The sequence below is a fragment of the Buteo buteo genome, chromosome 12, assembly GCF_964188355.1.
Source record: "Buteo buteo chromosome 12, bButBut1.hap1.1, whole genome shotgun sequence".
NCBI lineage: Eukaryota > Metazoa > Chordata > Aves > Accipitriformes > Accipitridae > Buteo > Buteo buteo.
This window is the reverse complement of record NC_134182.1, coordinates 32,045,142-32,062,512: the sequence shown is the minus strand read 5'-3', so window position 1 is coordinate 32,062,512 and position 17,371 is coordinate 32,045,142. Positions and strand designations below refer to the sequence as shown.

Here is a 17,371-nt window from a genome sequence, read left to right as displayed (position 1 = left end):
ACAAACTTTTAACAGTCTCTTTTCTCTTCCTAATTGATGGACCTGGACGTCTACTGACTAATGCAGTGAATTAATATAACTCATTAATTTAACCCAGCCAAGGCAGGCTAAAAAAATATAGAAGCCTGCTCTTAATTACCCACAAAAGAGAAAAAGAAAGATTTCCAATTCACACATACCACTGATTGGGCCGATGGAATTACTCATAGCGTATCGCAGAATCTGCTCATCTCGGTTATACAGGACAAACACGCTGTCCACTGAGAGCTGCTGAGTAGCAGAAGCAGCATGGTGAGAGTCATCATGAATGCATTCATCAAATGAGATGGTCTGTCGCCACTGATAGGCACCTGTGTACGTGGAAGCAACCCCATCCCTTTCTGGCTCTGTCACTGTGTACTCCCTGGTGGATGATGAAGTGATCACTGCAACACGGCAACAAACATGCTGATCAGAACGGAGAGCAAAAATACTCTGTCCAACGCTATCTGTAGACTTCAGATACAGGGTAGTGAAAATAAAAATTTCGAAGGCAAGCAGCTATGAAAGTGGATGTATTGCCATGCAAAGGAATAGGCACTTGACTAGGCTTGCTCTTTTCTCATGATATCACAGCCTTGAGGAATGAGTCGTATAATTTATCTTGACATTTTTTAAAAATTTAACTTTACTTTGTGGGTTACCAGGTAAAGAAAGGAAAATTCAACTCAAGAAACTCAGAGGATTCTTTAAATGAATTTACATAATGGATCTATAAGCTAGGAAGGACAAGAGCCACCTTGCCAGCACCAAACTACACCCATTTTTAGTTCACTGTTGTCTATTGGCCTTGGATTTTGACAGAGTCCTGAAGAAGATGCATGTCTGAGAGCTCCCATATGCTTCACAACAGTTTTCTATATTGTGAAAATTTGTGACAAAAACTCTTCAAAGCAGATCTGGGCTTGTGGATCCTCCCAGCAACAGAAAGCTCCTCAGAACTCCACTATTCCTCATTTGGACACCATAACACACTTGTATCAATCCAGTTGATACAGTTGGCAAAAGCTAGACTTCTGCTAAGTAATGGTCTGTCAGATATGCCATAGGAGAGCAGAAGAATAACTATTTGAGTACTGGTAAATCAAATCCAGACTGAAGGATGCTTTCTTCTGGCCCTTGACTTTTCCTCCATGGAGACAGCATTTCTGCCAAGAAGGGATGCGTTCTACAGAGCACACGCTGCTCAAACTCCTCCAAAACTCTGAAGTTGTTCAGCACAAAGCCGAAGCTTCCTGCTGCCTTCAGCTCCTCCTCCTCCTCACAGTCCATAAGGACAGGCAAAGCAGCAAGAGGGGTTCATCACTGGCTAACAAAGCCAGACATTAGCGGGTATAAGGCAGTGATGATGCACCTACACCATTTTCAGCTATTGTGTACTCTCTCCAGTATTCATGTGCACCTGAGTGCACCACAGGCTGCTTCCTCTTCATTGGTCTTTGGCAGCTGGGCTGGCTAGCAGCCACACTCCAACCACACTTGGGTTTGCTGTGTTGAAATACCCATAATTTTATCCAGGAAGAGGAAAGCAAAAGAAGGGAGATTCCCCTGTAAATAGTGAAATGAAGAATGGCTCTCTTACCAAATCTCAGAGTCTGAGATAAGGAAGAGAGAGAGGAGAGAGAAATACTGATAAGGGAATTAAGATGCTCCTAATTTTCCAGTCAGTTGTTCAAATTCAGCTCAAATAATACTGACAAATGCTTGTTACTAACACAAGGCACAGTCACTGCAATGCAGTTTACGTGACACATACTGGTAAATAACTGCTTTGCACAGTCTCATCAGGCAAGACCAAAGCCCACTTGACATTACCACAAAAAGGTATACACCAGTACAGCTCTTACTGAAGAGCCGTGGATCCTACAAAAAGCTTTGCAACTCATACGACTGCCATTAGCAGTGTGAAAATAAGACCAATGAAAAGGGAAATCAAGACTGTTTTGCAAACATCAGTTCAGAGAAAGTAAAACTCACTTTTTTTTTTTTTCCAATAAAAAGATTGGAAATATTTGCATTGTCCCACAAAAATCCACCTTTTTGGGGGAGTTGTTCCCAAGAGGCAAAAAGCAACTTCCTAGAAATCAAAGGGTCCTAAGTACACTTGCTAAGAAGGGAATAAAATAAAGTTTTTCAGATTGTCTTACTCTCTGCTGAGAACTGTGCACTTTGTTATCATTTTGTTCTTGAGGAATCTTACCAGAACTAGAAGTGTGATAGAGTTCAGTATATGGTTCTATATGGACTGATGCGCCAGATGGGATCTCAGGAATTCTGCCTTCCATGTCTGTGCTGATGGTAAGGTGACCATGCTCGTCGATCCCACTGAATTTCTGCTTTATAACCAGCTTCTCATTGTTGCCAAGAAAAGTTACTTCAGTTTGCCGTGTAAACTCGCCACCTGAAGAAACATTAGTTAAACCATTTAATAGTGATTTCTGAATCCTTCTATTCAAAGTATTGCTTCTAGTAGATAAAATATAAATTACTACTTTCTGCAAGCTTTGATGCAGCATAACTGTTGATGTTTTGGGTTTCTACAGAAATAACTTTCAGAGTTATACTGATAATATCCTTGGATAATGCAAGGAAACTATCTTTTCTTAAGCACTGAATACGCTAAATTGCAAGTAAGCCTGAAGAAGCAGGTTTTTTTTACATTAAAAAAGAAGTTCCAACAAAGCTAATAACAGTAGGCCTTATCCTACCAGCTAAAATGGCAAAAACTCCATACAGTGAGTTATAAAAAAATAATGAAAAAAATCCAGCACATCTGTTTCCAAATCAAAACCAAGTGAAATGTATGTTGTAAATTCCAGAACAAACTTCAAACACACCAAATCCAAGAAAACCCCCAAACAAAAAGTTATATTCAACTCAATTCATAGTACAGGGCTGTAAAGGATAAAATTTTAAAAAGAAACACATGTTCTCCTAGAACAGATTGAATCTACAGCTTGAATTCATGTGCACAACCAACGAAATTTGGCCTCCAACTCTTATCAAAAGCTGTAATTATGAACAGGGGTTTCCCTCAAATAAGTTAACAGAACCATTTGCATCTCATGAAGGTCTGAAATTCTTAACAGAAGCAATTCCTACAACAGGTCAGATTTTAATTTCTGTTTTGCTCTGTTGGTACAATCAGGCAATTAACATTAGACCTCTTGTAGATGTAGGGGCAGCTTTTTTCAGTACCTCTGTATACTCTTAGTACCAAAAATCAGATCCTTTTTAATAATCTCTTCCTTGCACAGGAACTGGCCAAGCCATTCTTCTTTTTAACAGACTTATGTGCTTGTGCACCAATGGTAAATTAAAAAGCCCAATACCTATACATTGTAAACAAGAAAACTGATGAGAAGTTTGACTATGAAGCAATCCATTTGCAGCTCAGAATAAACATGTTTTCATCCTATATTGCTTCTGAATACACATTTCTCTCAAGAGAGAGGAAAGCATAACACAGTTTTTGAACAGTATTTTAATGTAGAAGTTACCAGTAACACTGAATCCATTTTTATATCCTTGCTGTTCCACAGCAAACATCCATCCTATGATACCTCCAATAGAGGCAAGAGGCAGTAAAGAATACCCCAAAGTCTCTGGGATTGTGCTGATAGCAGTGTAGGCACGCCCTTGGTTCATCACTACGTAGGAGTGGAGATCAGTGTTCTCAAATGTAACTGGAACGGGGTTGTTTCCTACAAAGATTCTTCCTTTGACCTTCCCATTGACTCTCTGTGGAGAACCTGGCAAATCAATGCAATACATCAGAACAAAACGACAGTTCACACATACTCTCCAAGGAATGGTGTTCAGAGCGTTCACTGTGTTCAAAGATATTAGTGTTGAAACAAACGGCAAACAAATGCTCACAGAATTAAACATACAGGAAACTGCCTACAAACAGTGTGTTAATTTGCTTATGTACATAGGTGCATGCGTGTGTGTGTGTGTGCGCGCACGCGTGTTGTCACTATACAGATGACGGAGTGGCCAAAATTCCCTGAAGAGATGCCCTTTATCCCAATTAACAATTTTGTTTGCAAGGATCACTCCATAAACAGACTAAGCTGTTACAGTTGCTCTGACACTAAGTGGCATACAAAAACTTCTTTTGAAGATCACACTTTATATCAATACCTAATGAATGTAAATTTGTACATGCCCTATTAGGAGGCGAACACCATTAGGTGTTAGCATAATTGACCTATTATTCTAACCTATTCTATCTCCATTATCATTAGATCCTTCTTTTCTTTCTCTGGAAAACTCGATTTTATGAACTGAAAGCTAAGTAGTAGGTTTTGCTTTCCTGCCTCATAAAACACAAAGTCTGCAGCCAGCTATTTTAGTTGTTGAAATGCATCTATACTCTGAGTCAAATCACTATGAGGATTACAACTGTATACATAAGAAATTCCTTTATGGATTTTACACAGGAACAAAGTTTAAACAGGTATCTAACAAAAAACTGGCAGATTAGCCCTTTACTAAAGAAGCTTAAGAGTCAGACAAAGAGGAGCCATGCTCTTTCGTTTGATGATCAAAGTTAACTTGCTCATCCCCTTTGAACTGTCCATTTCTAGAGTGGGGACCACATCAGATTATAACACCTTGGAGCTTCACAACTAATTCTAGAAATAAACACTGGATGTTATGCTATCTATTAAATTATGTCAGTTATGTAAGAGTTTATTTTTTCTAGAAAGTAATGTTAAAATGCATAATGCATATCATTGACCACATAAAATAATTTCCTTTGTTCAAAAAAGCCCTACCATTTTAGAAAGTATAGCTCACTTCTTAAAGTACCTTTCAATATATCTCAGTGATAAGTCTTTCAAGAAGTATTTAACCATGTCTTTTTCCGTATTGAAAACAGGTCACCTCATTCAAGAATGCCATGTGCAATTACTGCATAGGTACCTCATTTTCAAAAAAGTTACCTTCTGCTACACATTGTCTGCCATTTCCTTTGTAACCAGCAATACAACTGCAACAAAATCCATTGGGATAATCTTTGCAAATAGCATGAACAGAGCACTGGTGGCGGTTGTTAGCACACGTCTGTTGGACATCTGTGTGGTAGCGAAACACTGTAGAATATAAGACCAGACATTCATACTTCATGTAATTACTATCGTATTCACATATCCCTGGTTTAGTTTAAAAATATCTCTACACTAACTTGATCAGTTTTTTTCATTTTATCTTTAAGGAAAACAAACAATTACGATTTATTTTTGCTAACCTTGCAATAAGCAAGTAACAGTCTACTATTTTGCAGAAAATATCAGGGCTTCAGGTGTTAGAAAACTGTTTCATTCTATTGGCTTCAGCAGATCTGTATCAATGCATATCAGTTAAACAGTCTTGGCGAAACCAAATGCACAATAATTTTGACCTGTCCTTGTTTCCAAACCAAAGCAGAAAGGAACCTTTCCAACCTCAGAACAAGACACATCAGTACGATACCCAGGACAGTGCATCAACTGATGCACCCTGTAATCCTAATTGTCCTAAGCTATTATTTCATGGAGATAGCAATTCTCACACCTGCTTCAAGAAACAATTAACATTTGGGCAATCAGTCACACTGTTCTCCATTTTCTACAGACACTTCCTCAGAAGTTAGAATTGCTAATCCCACCCTTGTAAAACTTCAGGCCATGAAACCCTAGCCAACAATTTTTGCAATTATTATTCCCAACCTTCGTTAAATCACCTGTATTCAGTAACACATCTATGAAAGGAAATAAGCTAGGTTTCAGTAGAACTGATCATAAAATCCTTACCAGGAACAGCCACTTAAAGCAGCTGTTAAACTTAAGATCATACCTTTAACAAGAATTCTTGGCAAAAGAGGAGGGAAGATCAGTCGCTGCTAAGAATGCATCAGCTTTAGGAATACAATTATCCCTATAGGAAGCTCTCCTTAGGAGAGATTCAGGATCCACAGACACACTGTAAATGTGCTCTCCTGTGAGCTTGACTGGGACACTAGTTTACTAGACTGGCAAGATCTGAATCTGAGGTGACATCCAAGTTAACTACCTCAATGAATAACACAAACTTATTAAATGTGTCCAGACTTTCAGATATGAATGTAGTGAGAAGGAAACAGATTATTCTTTTAGTAGTTCAATTCCTTGCACATCTCTGGTTTTTTTGCAGCCTATCCATCTTAGAAGTACCCAAGCTGTACAAAAGACCTTACCTATACCAGTTTCATCAAATTCTTCTACATCTATGACTTGGGGTTGCTGTGGGGGGAACTGCTGGACCTGGAACTGGCGAGGTGGAGCTTTTGCTGTTGGGAAGTCTTGATGACTATAAAAAGACTCAGTCGAAGGTGTTCCTGTTACATCCTGGTATGAAGTCAGGAAGTCTTCTGCAGCTAGCTGAGGAACACTATATGTAACGTGGTGCTGATCCTCTTCTGTGCTGTCTGTACTACTGGTGACATACTGCTGTCTTATTTCAGTGGAGCCATAGTCTGACATAAATGGTTTTGAAGTCATCTCCTGGTCTTGTTCATTGGACTCTAGGCTCTCCAAAACATCGCTGATCTTGGCAGGCACAATACTGTCAGAGGAGCTACCAATCTCGAACACCCAGACACCTTGTTTCCCAGCATTGCTGCTTCTATCAAAAAGAAGCATATGCCAAATCAAAATGATCAAGCACAAGTTGTGTAGTATTTCTAGCCTACACAAAATGTTATCCTTCACCAAGAAATATCAGGACAGAACTGTCAAATTATCTTATCTACATTCTTATCTACAGGTACAGTTTATTCAGCTATAAATCACCCCTGACAGTTTTGATAGCATTTTTTCTCCACACCCAGAGCTCTCTTCTTAAGATTTTATAGCCACCTTGTCTCCAAAGTGATGGGAACAGAAGGAGATACTTGGGCCACAAAGATCTTGCTAGCACTTACTAGAACCTTGTAATTCATTCCCTTCCCTTCTTCTTTCAAAAAAAGACTGCCCAGGATAGATTATAAAGAGTTAAAGTCTTAAGTGATCCTATATTTAGAAGGGCTAAGGGTAACAGCAGCTCCTACCAGTGACAATGGAACTATGGACTTTTGACAAATTAGACCGAAGTCCTCGTATTCCTCAAGAGGGTGGATATTTATCAGTGGCAGACTTTGCGATTTCTTATGCAATGGCTAGTGGGATCTTATTATTTCTCATTAACTCATGTTACAATTAAGAAAAACATGAAACTCCTTGATGTTTTCTTGAAGAGTTTAAACAAAAAAGCATACTTGTGCAGGTTTCTAATGCTGTCTTCATCATTAGCAACGACATTGTAGGATCCTGGCTTTTCCCAGAAGTAGTAGTTTGTAGAGGCTTGACTAAAGCCAACCATAGCAGGAATCTTTCCATCATCATTCTTGGAGTATGTACTATAGAACTGCAAACTATCTTCTGGATAAAGGAAAATAGCATAGGAACTGGAGTCAGAAGAGGCTAGAACAGCCTGGAATGTGTTTCTCTGTGGAAGAAATTTAACATCCATTTACTCATGGAAAAACAGTCAAGATAGACAACAGAATAACATTATTTAAAACACAAAGTCAAAATCAGAACTTCCATCACACACAATGCATCATGTACTTGCTAGGAGAAATCAGTATTACACAAACTTATGTTTTGCTAAGGCAGTTTTAGCTTTAGCATGCATAAACATTAAAAAGAAAGCATTATCAAAGTTCAGTTACATCTGTTAGGAAATAGCCAGAAAGGTTGTCTAAAACATAGCAAATCTAAGTTCTGTAACATGCATAGGGTGTTATATCATCTTCTTAAAATAGAGTGATGTGCTAGACTCAATAGAAAAATTCTGTAAACAATATTTAAAGAAGAGTTCAAGCTTCACGTTGCTGCAAGTGTCTTTTCCTGTAGGAACACTCCTACATACTGTAGGAACCATTGAGACAGTACCTCAGACATCAGCTATTCGTTGCTACCAGAGTGCAGAATCATTACTGTGAACACAACAGTTGTGTCAATTTAGGCACAAGAAATTAATCTTTGACAAAATAAGATTTGCTAAGTTGTGGTAATGTTCTCAACTTTATACGTTGTGAGCAGGCTTATCAGCTGGGATAATTACGGTGCATAAAGTTACATATCTTTGCAGGATAGTACCTAACACGGTATAAAAAGGGAAAATGGTTTTCAAGTAATACAAAAAATAACCTCTAACTGCTTCTTCATTCAATACCAGCTGCAAAGCATGACCTTTTTGTGAATGCAATGTCATCTGTCCAAAAGGAATTCACAGTTTGAAGTTCCTGTTAGGCCATAGACCTATCAGATTTTAGGTAGTTTGATGTCAAAATGACTTAAGAGTCTGTTGAAAAATGCAAGCCAACTGGATTATATTGCACAGATGGAGGGCAGGATACCCTACTATTCCAGTTATTACCACATCACACTTAACATTCAAAGTAAGACTTGTCAGGTAATACAAAGAAATCAGCTATGCAGATTCAAGCATTTTCTTTTTAATGAATAAAATACTGTAAAATAAAAATCAAGTAAAAATTCTGGACACTCCTATTTTGCTACAGCCTTTTCAACAACAAAATACATTCTTAACTGTACAGGATTCATTTAAACACAAAGGAATTCAAGCCTTCAAAACAACAGGTTACAGTGTTACACTTCAGCTGAACATGTGTGTCCAACATGTCTTAAAGCTCACCTTTTCTTCCAAAGCATGATCTTCTTCCCGTGCCCGGTAAGGAGCCACGAGCTTCCAGGTAACAACAACGACACTGCTGGGATCAAAAGTAGTCTCAGGAAAACCTCTTTTGATATAGTCTGATGCAAGTTGCAAGACATCTGAGGATGAATCTTCTCTGTAATACACATTTCCACGTCCATCTGTTGTGTCCAGGTCAGCCATAAAGGGAGCAATAGCCCCAAAACTTACTGGGAATTGACCAAGATATTTTTCTTCACTTGAAGGTTCATTCACTGCAATAATCCCATTAGTGGCAACCTAATAAAAAGGTGGAAATTATAAGATGGCTACTGTTCATACGGCTGTCTCCCAGACCTATGTGATCTAGATCACAATATTTTCATTGCATTTCCAAAAGAAATTGAGTCAAAAGTCAATCTTGTATTTGTAAAGTAACTAATTTTTTTCAAGTTTTTGTTTTGTATCCCATGTCAGGAGTCCTGGGATTTCAGCTGCCAAAACCCAGAGGACTACTTTACGGAGAGACCAACCTTTTTTCCCTAGATAAAGACTTTAGCTATTTAATTTTCAGACACTTATTGCCTCTTCTAACAAAGATACACATAACCACCACATTTCATGAGTTTCCAAGTCTTTCTCAGACCAAGAACCAGCACAACCCCTCTGTAAGTCTGTCAAGAATTGTGTACACACCGTCCCAGACAACCAAAAGCTCTTCTCGCTTTTAGCTGTTGCTCTCCTGAAGAGCAGTTTTACAACTGCACGACTGGGGATGGTAAGGATGAAGAAAGTACTTGCAATAGTTACTTTTTTTGGTTAACCAGCAAGCTAGATTCTTACCTGGTGTAAAGCAGAGCAGACTACAGAGAAGCTGTATCAAAGTCATAGCATACCCCCGGGAATCTGGACTTCTACCAGGAAGACAGAGGAGGATGCTTAACCTGGACGGTTTAGAAAGCTGCCCATTCCTAAGAAAGTCTGATGTTGATGGAAAAAAAAAAAAAATCCAGAGGGAAAGGAGAAACCGAACAGCTCTGTCTTGTCCGTCCCCCCCCCACATAAGTTATGACACAACAGGCTATGTCATCCCCACGAAAACTTGGTTAGGGAGTAAGGACTCAAACAGGTCAGCAGGGTCAGCAGAGCTTTCCTTGCTACTACAGCACTGCCTCAGAAGCTGACACAATTTCTGAGCAAAGAACTAATCTACACACAGATGCCCACCCAAAAAACTGCTCCATGCTTAAATCCTGTAATAGTTTGGGTGGAAGTCTGGGAAAACGTACAGATTTCTCTTTGCCTGGCCAGGACTGCTCTGATTTTCACTTCGCTTCACTACAATCATCCTCACCATTCTCCTAGGAATTTCTCCGCTACTGTGCAAGGTTGACTGCAACAAGCTGCTGCTCACTCTTAAGATACAGAGTGAGCACAGGTCCTATACCAGAGGCTATAGAGTCTAGGAGACAGGATTTCTAAAGCAGATAGAGGCCACCCTGTAAATTCCCTTACAACTGATGACACAGACCTATGGAAAACTGGCTCTATTACTTGGAGGGGGGGGGGGGGGGGGGGGGGGGGGGAAGCATTAACTTATATAAGTGAAACTCTTCGTCTGAAAATGCATACCTACTGGCTCAACGAGATTTAACTGGTCAGTGAGATGATGACTTGTGGCCAACAACCTCCAACTAAAAATGAAATAAATACATACATATATATAGGTAGATGCTAGGGCATGTCCAAGTATGACAGCCAAACTCCCTTGGCACACCAGAGCTGACTCTCACACACACAGAAGCAGCAAGACTACAGGTGTCAGGCCTAGAGGCAGTGCATAAACTGCTCACACAGTTTTTTGTCTTCCAGATGTGTATGGCACCGTATGAATCAGCCACATGCAAATGTATTTCCAGGTGTTTGACTACCTAATAACAGAACACATCTGACTACCTGCAGGCAACCAGGCACTCACCACTCTAGAGCTGCTGCCACATACACAGATGACTCAGAAAGGGACAGAAGTCCCAAAGCTGGCACCACAAGCTATGAAACTAAAACTGCAGTCTCCCACAGACTTATCTCACTCACAGGGATTCTTGCAAACAGAAGAAGAACAAACTGCTGCTGGATCTTTTCACACGGTCAAGACGTTCACAACATTATGCAATCTTTATGAATGCTTGGAATAGGGTCAGAACGTCCACTGTGACTCAGACCGCAAGGCCATCTAGCCCAGTAGCCTGTCCCCAGCCGTACCTGCTAGCTTACGGATTCAGCAGAACAAAAGAAGGATGTGCATGTACTCCTCCGACCAGCCTCCGACCACATTCAGCTGAAGGGGATTCCCTGTGGTTTGACTGTTTATTCATCCTCAGTGGATCTCCTTCATGTATTTGTTAAGTGTCCCTTCAACACATATAAACTTTATGCATCCACAAAATCCCTTAAAAAGGAATTCCACAGATCTGTGACTCGTACCCTGAGGTCTCTCCTACTTTTGTTTGTTTTCAGTCTGGCTCCCGGCTTCATTTGATGGCCCCTAGTTTTTGTATTGGGACATACAGTCAAATCCTACCCAGACTCTCCCTCTATGTCATTTCTGCTCCAGAATGAAGGCCCCCAGCCTATTCACACACTCTCTGTACAAGAGCTGTTCCCCACCTCTGATCATTCTCATTGTCTCCAAATTTTTCTTCCCCTTTTCTACCATACACATTTGGAAAAAAGGAGGCTGGTACTACATATATTCTTCAAGACACAGGCTGTGCAAGCCTGTCAGGGATGTTGGCTACATATGTCTTGGCAGCATCCTTTAGAATGTGGACCACCAGTGCTACTACTACATATAGCAAATCAGAAAAAGTGTAGTACAGGAACTCCTGCTACAACTCACCCCTTCATATACAGCACACACATATACCTTGAACCCTCCGTTAGCTACCCGGGGGGTCAGAGCATGCCCCCTGCCACAGGTTAGTGGTCAATCAGCTTGGTATATAACTGTATAATAGTTAGCATAAATCGTTAGCTAAACTTAGCAAATAGTTCACACAATATATCAGAATTTACTTTAAAAATAGCTTGACGTATGCTGACTGTATCATTTCATTAGCTGTTACAGTGAAAAATACTAAAAAAGTTAAGATCATGTAAAAATGGGAAGTTGGCTTTATGCATGAACAGTATATCTAAGATATATAAGCAGTATATAATCTGCACAAGCATGATGGGAATGCAGGTTGTGTTGGAAAGGGGGAGGAGAAGCTGAATATTGTGACCATTTTTCCTCTAATCTTTTGTAACTTAACAGTGGCCACAGATCCTAAGATGAAGTATGAATTTTAGGAATATAGAACTAAAGACAGCATGGGTTACCCCAGTCTAGACCCTACAACTGCAGGCAGTCATGCAACAGAGATCTAGACCAGAAAGTTTCACAGAACTTCTGCAACATCTGTACACTAGAAAATACCTTGTATCCCTGTAAAAAAAGCTAAAACTTACCCTAAAAATTAAAAGCCACCAATTATACTACACCACTGGAAGACAGTAGGGAAGGTGGTGGGCATTACAGTCTGCTTGCTAAGACATTTTAGCAAGGAGATGCACTCCATCTTTAAAGTAATAAAGTTAGAGTAAATTAAAAGTTTTTCCCTTCCTTCTCCTTGCTTATGCTTTTTGTACACAAGCATCCCTACTCTCACTCTAAATCCTCTTGTGAGAGATGACTGGTGTTTGAAGTATTTTAAACAAATTCCATGCTCTTGATCAGATTTGGTGTGTGCAGACTTTGCGGCTTCATGGTCCCCCATTTATGGCAGAGATTAAAATGACATTAAGAGAAAATACAATCAGGCCTAGTTAACACTACAGAACAAAGTAGAGACCAGAAGAAATGACCTAAAATTTGGTCCTCCTCTTTTCACCTATTAGGGGCATGCTTCTGACTATTCATTTCGTATCTGGCTAAAAACTTAAATGCAACAAGTAATTTTATCAAGAAGATGCAAAAATGCCAACCCCATTTTCATTTGTTTGTAGCTCATAAATGTGACCATTCAGTTTTAAATATTAAGAGAATGTTAGGTTGCAAGTACTCTATCACCCAGAAAACATTTGCAAGCCATTAAATGAAAATAAATACACAAACTGCTCACTTTGTGAAGAGATTTTTAGTGTAGAGAAAGAACATTCATCATTAGTGAAAAAATGTTTTTAGCTTTCAGATTTAACAACACATTTATATTGAAAAAGATGGTAAATAGTATGATTTAACTTTACCCTGTTCCTTTTAAGGTCACAAAGATAGGTTAAAGTGTGAACCCTAAAATAAAAAGAAGTAATTCAGGGTAAGTGCAGGGTTTCATTAAAGTATCATTCCTGTCAAAAGGGAAAGGGAAAAAAAATAAAGGCCTCAGGTGGGCGTTGTCTAAAGACCAGCCGGACGGTACATCTTTCCTTTTAGGGTATAATACTATTTAACTTGACAGGAACTAACACAGATGTATTTTTAGCACATTAAACTTCTGGATTACACACATAGTTAACATACATTTGTGGTCTGTAGCAGGACAAATCACACACACTCTATACAAGCGAGGAGAAGGAAGTCCAAAGTAACAAAGTACTTCTATTGAAACAAAAAGTGTATCTGTGTGTGTATAACAAAAATTAAAGTGTCAAACAAATGAGGTATTTTTCCCTGTTCAGTGACTAGGCATTTTGAGGACTTGTATATTTCTGAACAAGAAAGTTTAGAAAAATTTAATTTATTTGTATAAGAAAGAGCCAGTTGACTTAAACCAGCAAAACTTTCTAATACGAACATGACCAGCTATTAATTTAGGAAGTTAATAAAAGTAACAATTAAAAAATTGATCCAAGCTTGTCTTAAAGGACTCTGATTCTTCCCTAAAAGGAAGCAATCCCTAATCCTTTAACTTTTCCACATCAGTGAGCCTAGTGTAAACTGAAAAAACCTTAATAAAAGTGTGCTATTAAAAAAACCAGATCAGTATGGGTTAGTGATAGGATTCAATGTTATAATCTTCCATAGGAAAACACCACGTTGAAGATTACAGTATGTGAAAGTCTGTTTCCACTTATATTAAATAAAAGTTCTCTCTTCCGTCTATGAAAAAAGTTTTGTTGCCAGGGATTTTATGACAAGTTGAAACTAAACAATCATTCCTTAGAACTCCTTGCTTTTTTATTCATGTGTAGAGCTAACTCAAACAACTCAGCTTCTCAAATGTTGGAAAAAATAGAGAGAGACCGCACATGAATTTTCAACTGATTGAAGGCAAAACTTGCAAAAATCAACCACTCAAAAAATTAAGCTAAGCTTATCACACTATCCTGATGAACCATACAGAAAGATGTATTTCATTGCAACAACTCAAAATCTGATCCAGGAATTCCTTTATGTATTATAATGTATTTCTACTGATACCACATGTTAATTGTACCAGCTTGATAACATTTACTATCAACGAGCAATACTTTGGTAAATTCTGCTTACTGAGTAACATCATAGAGCTTAATAAGTACTCACTGCCAACATACAATAAAACTGTATACTGCGAAGGTGCATTTAAGACTGCTCAATACATTTCCTTAACAGATACACTTCTCCTTTTCCTACCTCCATACAGTTTGTACTGTGCTTCTGTTTTGCAATACTTGAGACAGATTAAATGCAAGTTAAAAGCCTCTGCATATTATGTAGACTGATACTGAAATACCATTCATTATCAGTGGTCCCATACTAAAATCTCTCATCCTTAGTACCAAGAAATCATGCTGAAAGAGCCCTGAAAGTGATTCTGGAACAGCCTCTATATGGGTATTCTTCCAGACAAAAACTAACTAGAACCATTCCTGGTTTATGGCATGGGCAAGTAACAAGATCATTAAAGAAACCTAGAGTTGTTAACCAATTTACTGCTCTTTGAAAACTCTGTCCCCTTTCTGTCACTTATCTACATGTTATCTTTGCTTCTCAGTGACTGGATACACAGCCCGCTATCTTTCAAGAATATGTCTGTGCTTCAAAAAGCGTATTTTTCACTTGGGTTGGCTAATCAGTGACCAAACTTAGAGTATGGAAGACAAGACAATGAACTAAGGGTCAAACTGAAGTCTGAACTCCACTTAGTACTTGTGAATTACTTTGTCTTTACTGCCAGCCTTGGTTAACAACACCCACCTTCCACACAGGCATAACTTGAACCCTCAGAATTTTGGATTTCACATGTGATTTCAGGATTTATCTAGGTAGGGGCAGTGTGAACAAGGAAAAATAGCACAACTTAAGTGGCAGCATTAATACAATTCAGTGTAATGCAAGCATGTTAAATCTTAGGTGAATACCCATAAAACGGACCCAAATACACGGGAACTACACCAAATTTTGAATGACTGCGGCCACATGGTAGTCTAGTTTCCCAAGCATCTCCATGCAAATTAGTGCCCTAGGTTGCATCTTAGACCCATGGTGCTAAAGCACGTTGGTTTATCTGGACAGGGAGGCAGGTTTTAACTTGGATAAGATTAACACACTAAACACACTGGTCCTTCCCTACTAAGACCTTTCTAAATATGCTAGTTAGCATCTTCAACTGCCAGCCTAGATGAGGCTTCAGGGTAAAAGAGGCAATGATAAAACAGCCAGTACTCCTGCAGGGTTCTGAAGACATGCTGCCATTTTAGACATTTTTTTCTGGCTACTTTTGAGCAGCTCTGCTCCAGACAATCTGTTTTCAATCCCACCTTCACATACTAAGCGCCCTTCTTTAGCTATAAACGTGCACACACAACTCTGGGAAGCAGATTCTGCGATGAGGCATGCACGCATGGCTGAGGTCTGCCTGCAGACCAAAGCCTGCAATTGCTCTGGATGTGGATTTCCCCTGCCCAAGACACCCTTCAGCAATGAACATCTGAGAGTGCCCAAGACATTTAGGGGCAGAAAGCGCTCCAGTGCTAAGAGGTGCAAATCTTGGACACGTCAGGCTGCTTGGTTAGACACCGAGAGTTTCAGTTTTGTGACTTCGGCATGCTGAAGCACACAAAACATAGACCACGACGAGGATGTTTCTTAGCTGGACATATACACTGTGCGGGAGCACAGAAAACGCCTGGCGATGGTGTTCACTCTGGATAACCCATTACATTCTCTCCACCATCCTACTGCCTGTTGCATCGCCTCCAGTACAGACGGCGCGCACCGCAAAGAAGGAGCCATGGTGCGAGAAGGGCATTAACACGGCCCCGATACCCAACTGAACACAACCGGAACAATTAAGCTCTTTGGACCGACCTCTGGCCGCGGCGCTCACACAACCGGCATGCGTCAAAACCCACCGGCACCAACCCAAACCCGGGCAGCACCGCGGCAAGAGGCGGCAACCCCCCCGCCCCGGGGAGCCCCCAGCAGCCTCTCCGACCCTCCGCCAGCCGGAGCGGCGCCCCGCGCCCTCCCGGCCCCGCACTCACGTAGAGGGAGCGGACGGCGGCGCCGTAGAAGCGCAGCGCCGTGCTCAGCTCCAGCGCCGCCGAGCGCGCATCGTCCCCGGGCTCCAGCTCGGCGTCGCCCCGCTCCCGGCCGTGCGGCAGCAGCTCCAGCCGCCCGGCGGGCAGCGCCAGGGCGGGCAGCGCCAGGGCCAGCAGCGCCCAGCGCGGGCAGCTCGGCGCGGCGCGCATCCCGGCGGCTCCGGGCGCGGCGGCCCCCTCCCGCCGCTATAAGCGCGGGCAGCCCGGCCCGGCGGGCGGGAGCGCGGAGCCGCCGCCAATGGCTGCGCGGGGGGCGGGCGGGACCCGCCGCCCCCGGCCCCGGGGCGCCCCCGTCCCGGCTCCGCCCGCCGCCGGGACCCCCTGGGGCCCGCTCGCACAGCCCGGAGCGGGGCGGAGCTCGCTCCCGGCTCGGGGCTTCGCCCGCCGCCTCCCTCCCAGAGCACAAGCGGCGGTAGCTGCGGGACGGGGCGGGGAACGTCTCTCGGGAGCGCGGGGGCTTGCGGGATCAGAGCGTGTCGCTTGTGGGGGGAGCATCTCGGGAAGCCAAATCGGTGCGGGCTTGTAGGCGCCAGACAGATGCTTTCAGAGGTATGGCTCTCTCCCAGGGCCGGTGGGGTCTCTGCGGTGGTTTGGGAACCGCGGACTCAAAGTTACTCCAGCAGCTGCAGTAGCTTCCGCCAGCCCGCCAACGGCTAACGCACTGAACCCAAGTACCGAAATCAACCTCAAACAACGACGTGAACCCCTATGCCGTCCGCTGAAATAATTCTGACACCAGGTGCCTGTTATCGGGGGGAAATGAAGAAATACACTGGAATGCGTTTCATAAATTAACACCATCAATGTCAGAGCTGCATTTGGTTGTAAAATAAAACTAAACAAACACGGGATATCTAAATACATTCTTTCTGGCTATGTCTTCTTGTTTTATAGCCTACTTCAGCTCCCAAGAAACACTCAGAAGCAACTGAAGAATGGGTATATTTCACATATTTTTCCTAAAGCTTCCAGGTGAAGACAGCAGTGTTTAAAGATTAAATCTTGTCCAGTAAAGTGTACACTGTGATATTTCCACAGAATGTTT

The 17,371-nt window shown here is 41.4% G+C and overlaps 1 protein-coding gene across 3 annotated transcripts in view; it reads right to left on the bottom strand.

Moving 5' to 3' along the window:
• NID1 (nidogen 1) overlaps positions 1–16,499 on the bottom strand; it is a 46,890-nt gene extending 30,391 nt beyond the window's left edge. For all 3 annotated transcript variants that reach the window (XM_075043228.1, XM_075043229.1, XM_075043230.1), the window contains exons 1-8: positions 16,270–16,499; positions 8,767–9,066; positions 7,322–7,551; positions 6,263–6,690; positions 4,992–5,141; positions 3,540–3,791; positions 2,240–2,440; positions 180–425 (exon numbers count right to left, since the gene is read on the bottom strand). In XM_075043228.1, the coding sequence (XP_074899329.1) occupies positions 180–425; positions 2,240–2,440; positions 3,540–3,791; positions 4,992–5,141; positions 6,263–6,690; positions 7,322–7,551; positions 8,767–9,066; positions 16,270–16,476 (2,014 nt within the window). In that variant the 5' untranslated portion in view covers positions 16,477–16,499. The remainder of the gene's footprint in view (positions 1–179; positions 426–2,239; positions 2,441–3,539; positions 3,792–4,991; positions 5,142–6,262; positions 6,691–7,321; positions 7,552–8,766; positions 9,067–16,269) is intronic.
• Positions 16,500–17,371: the final 872 nt, after the last annotated feature.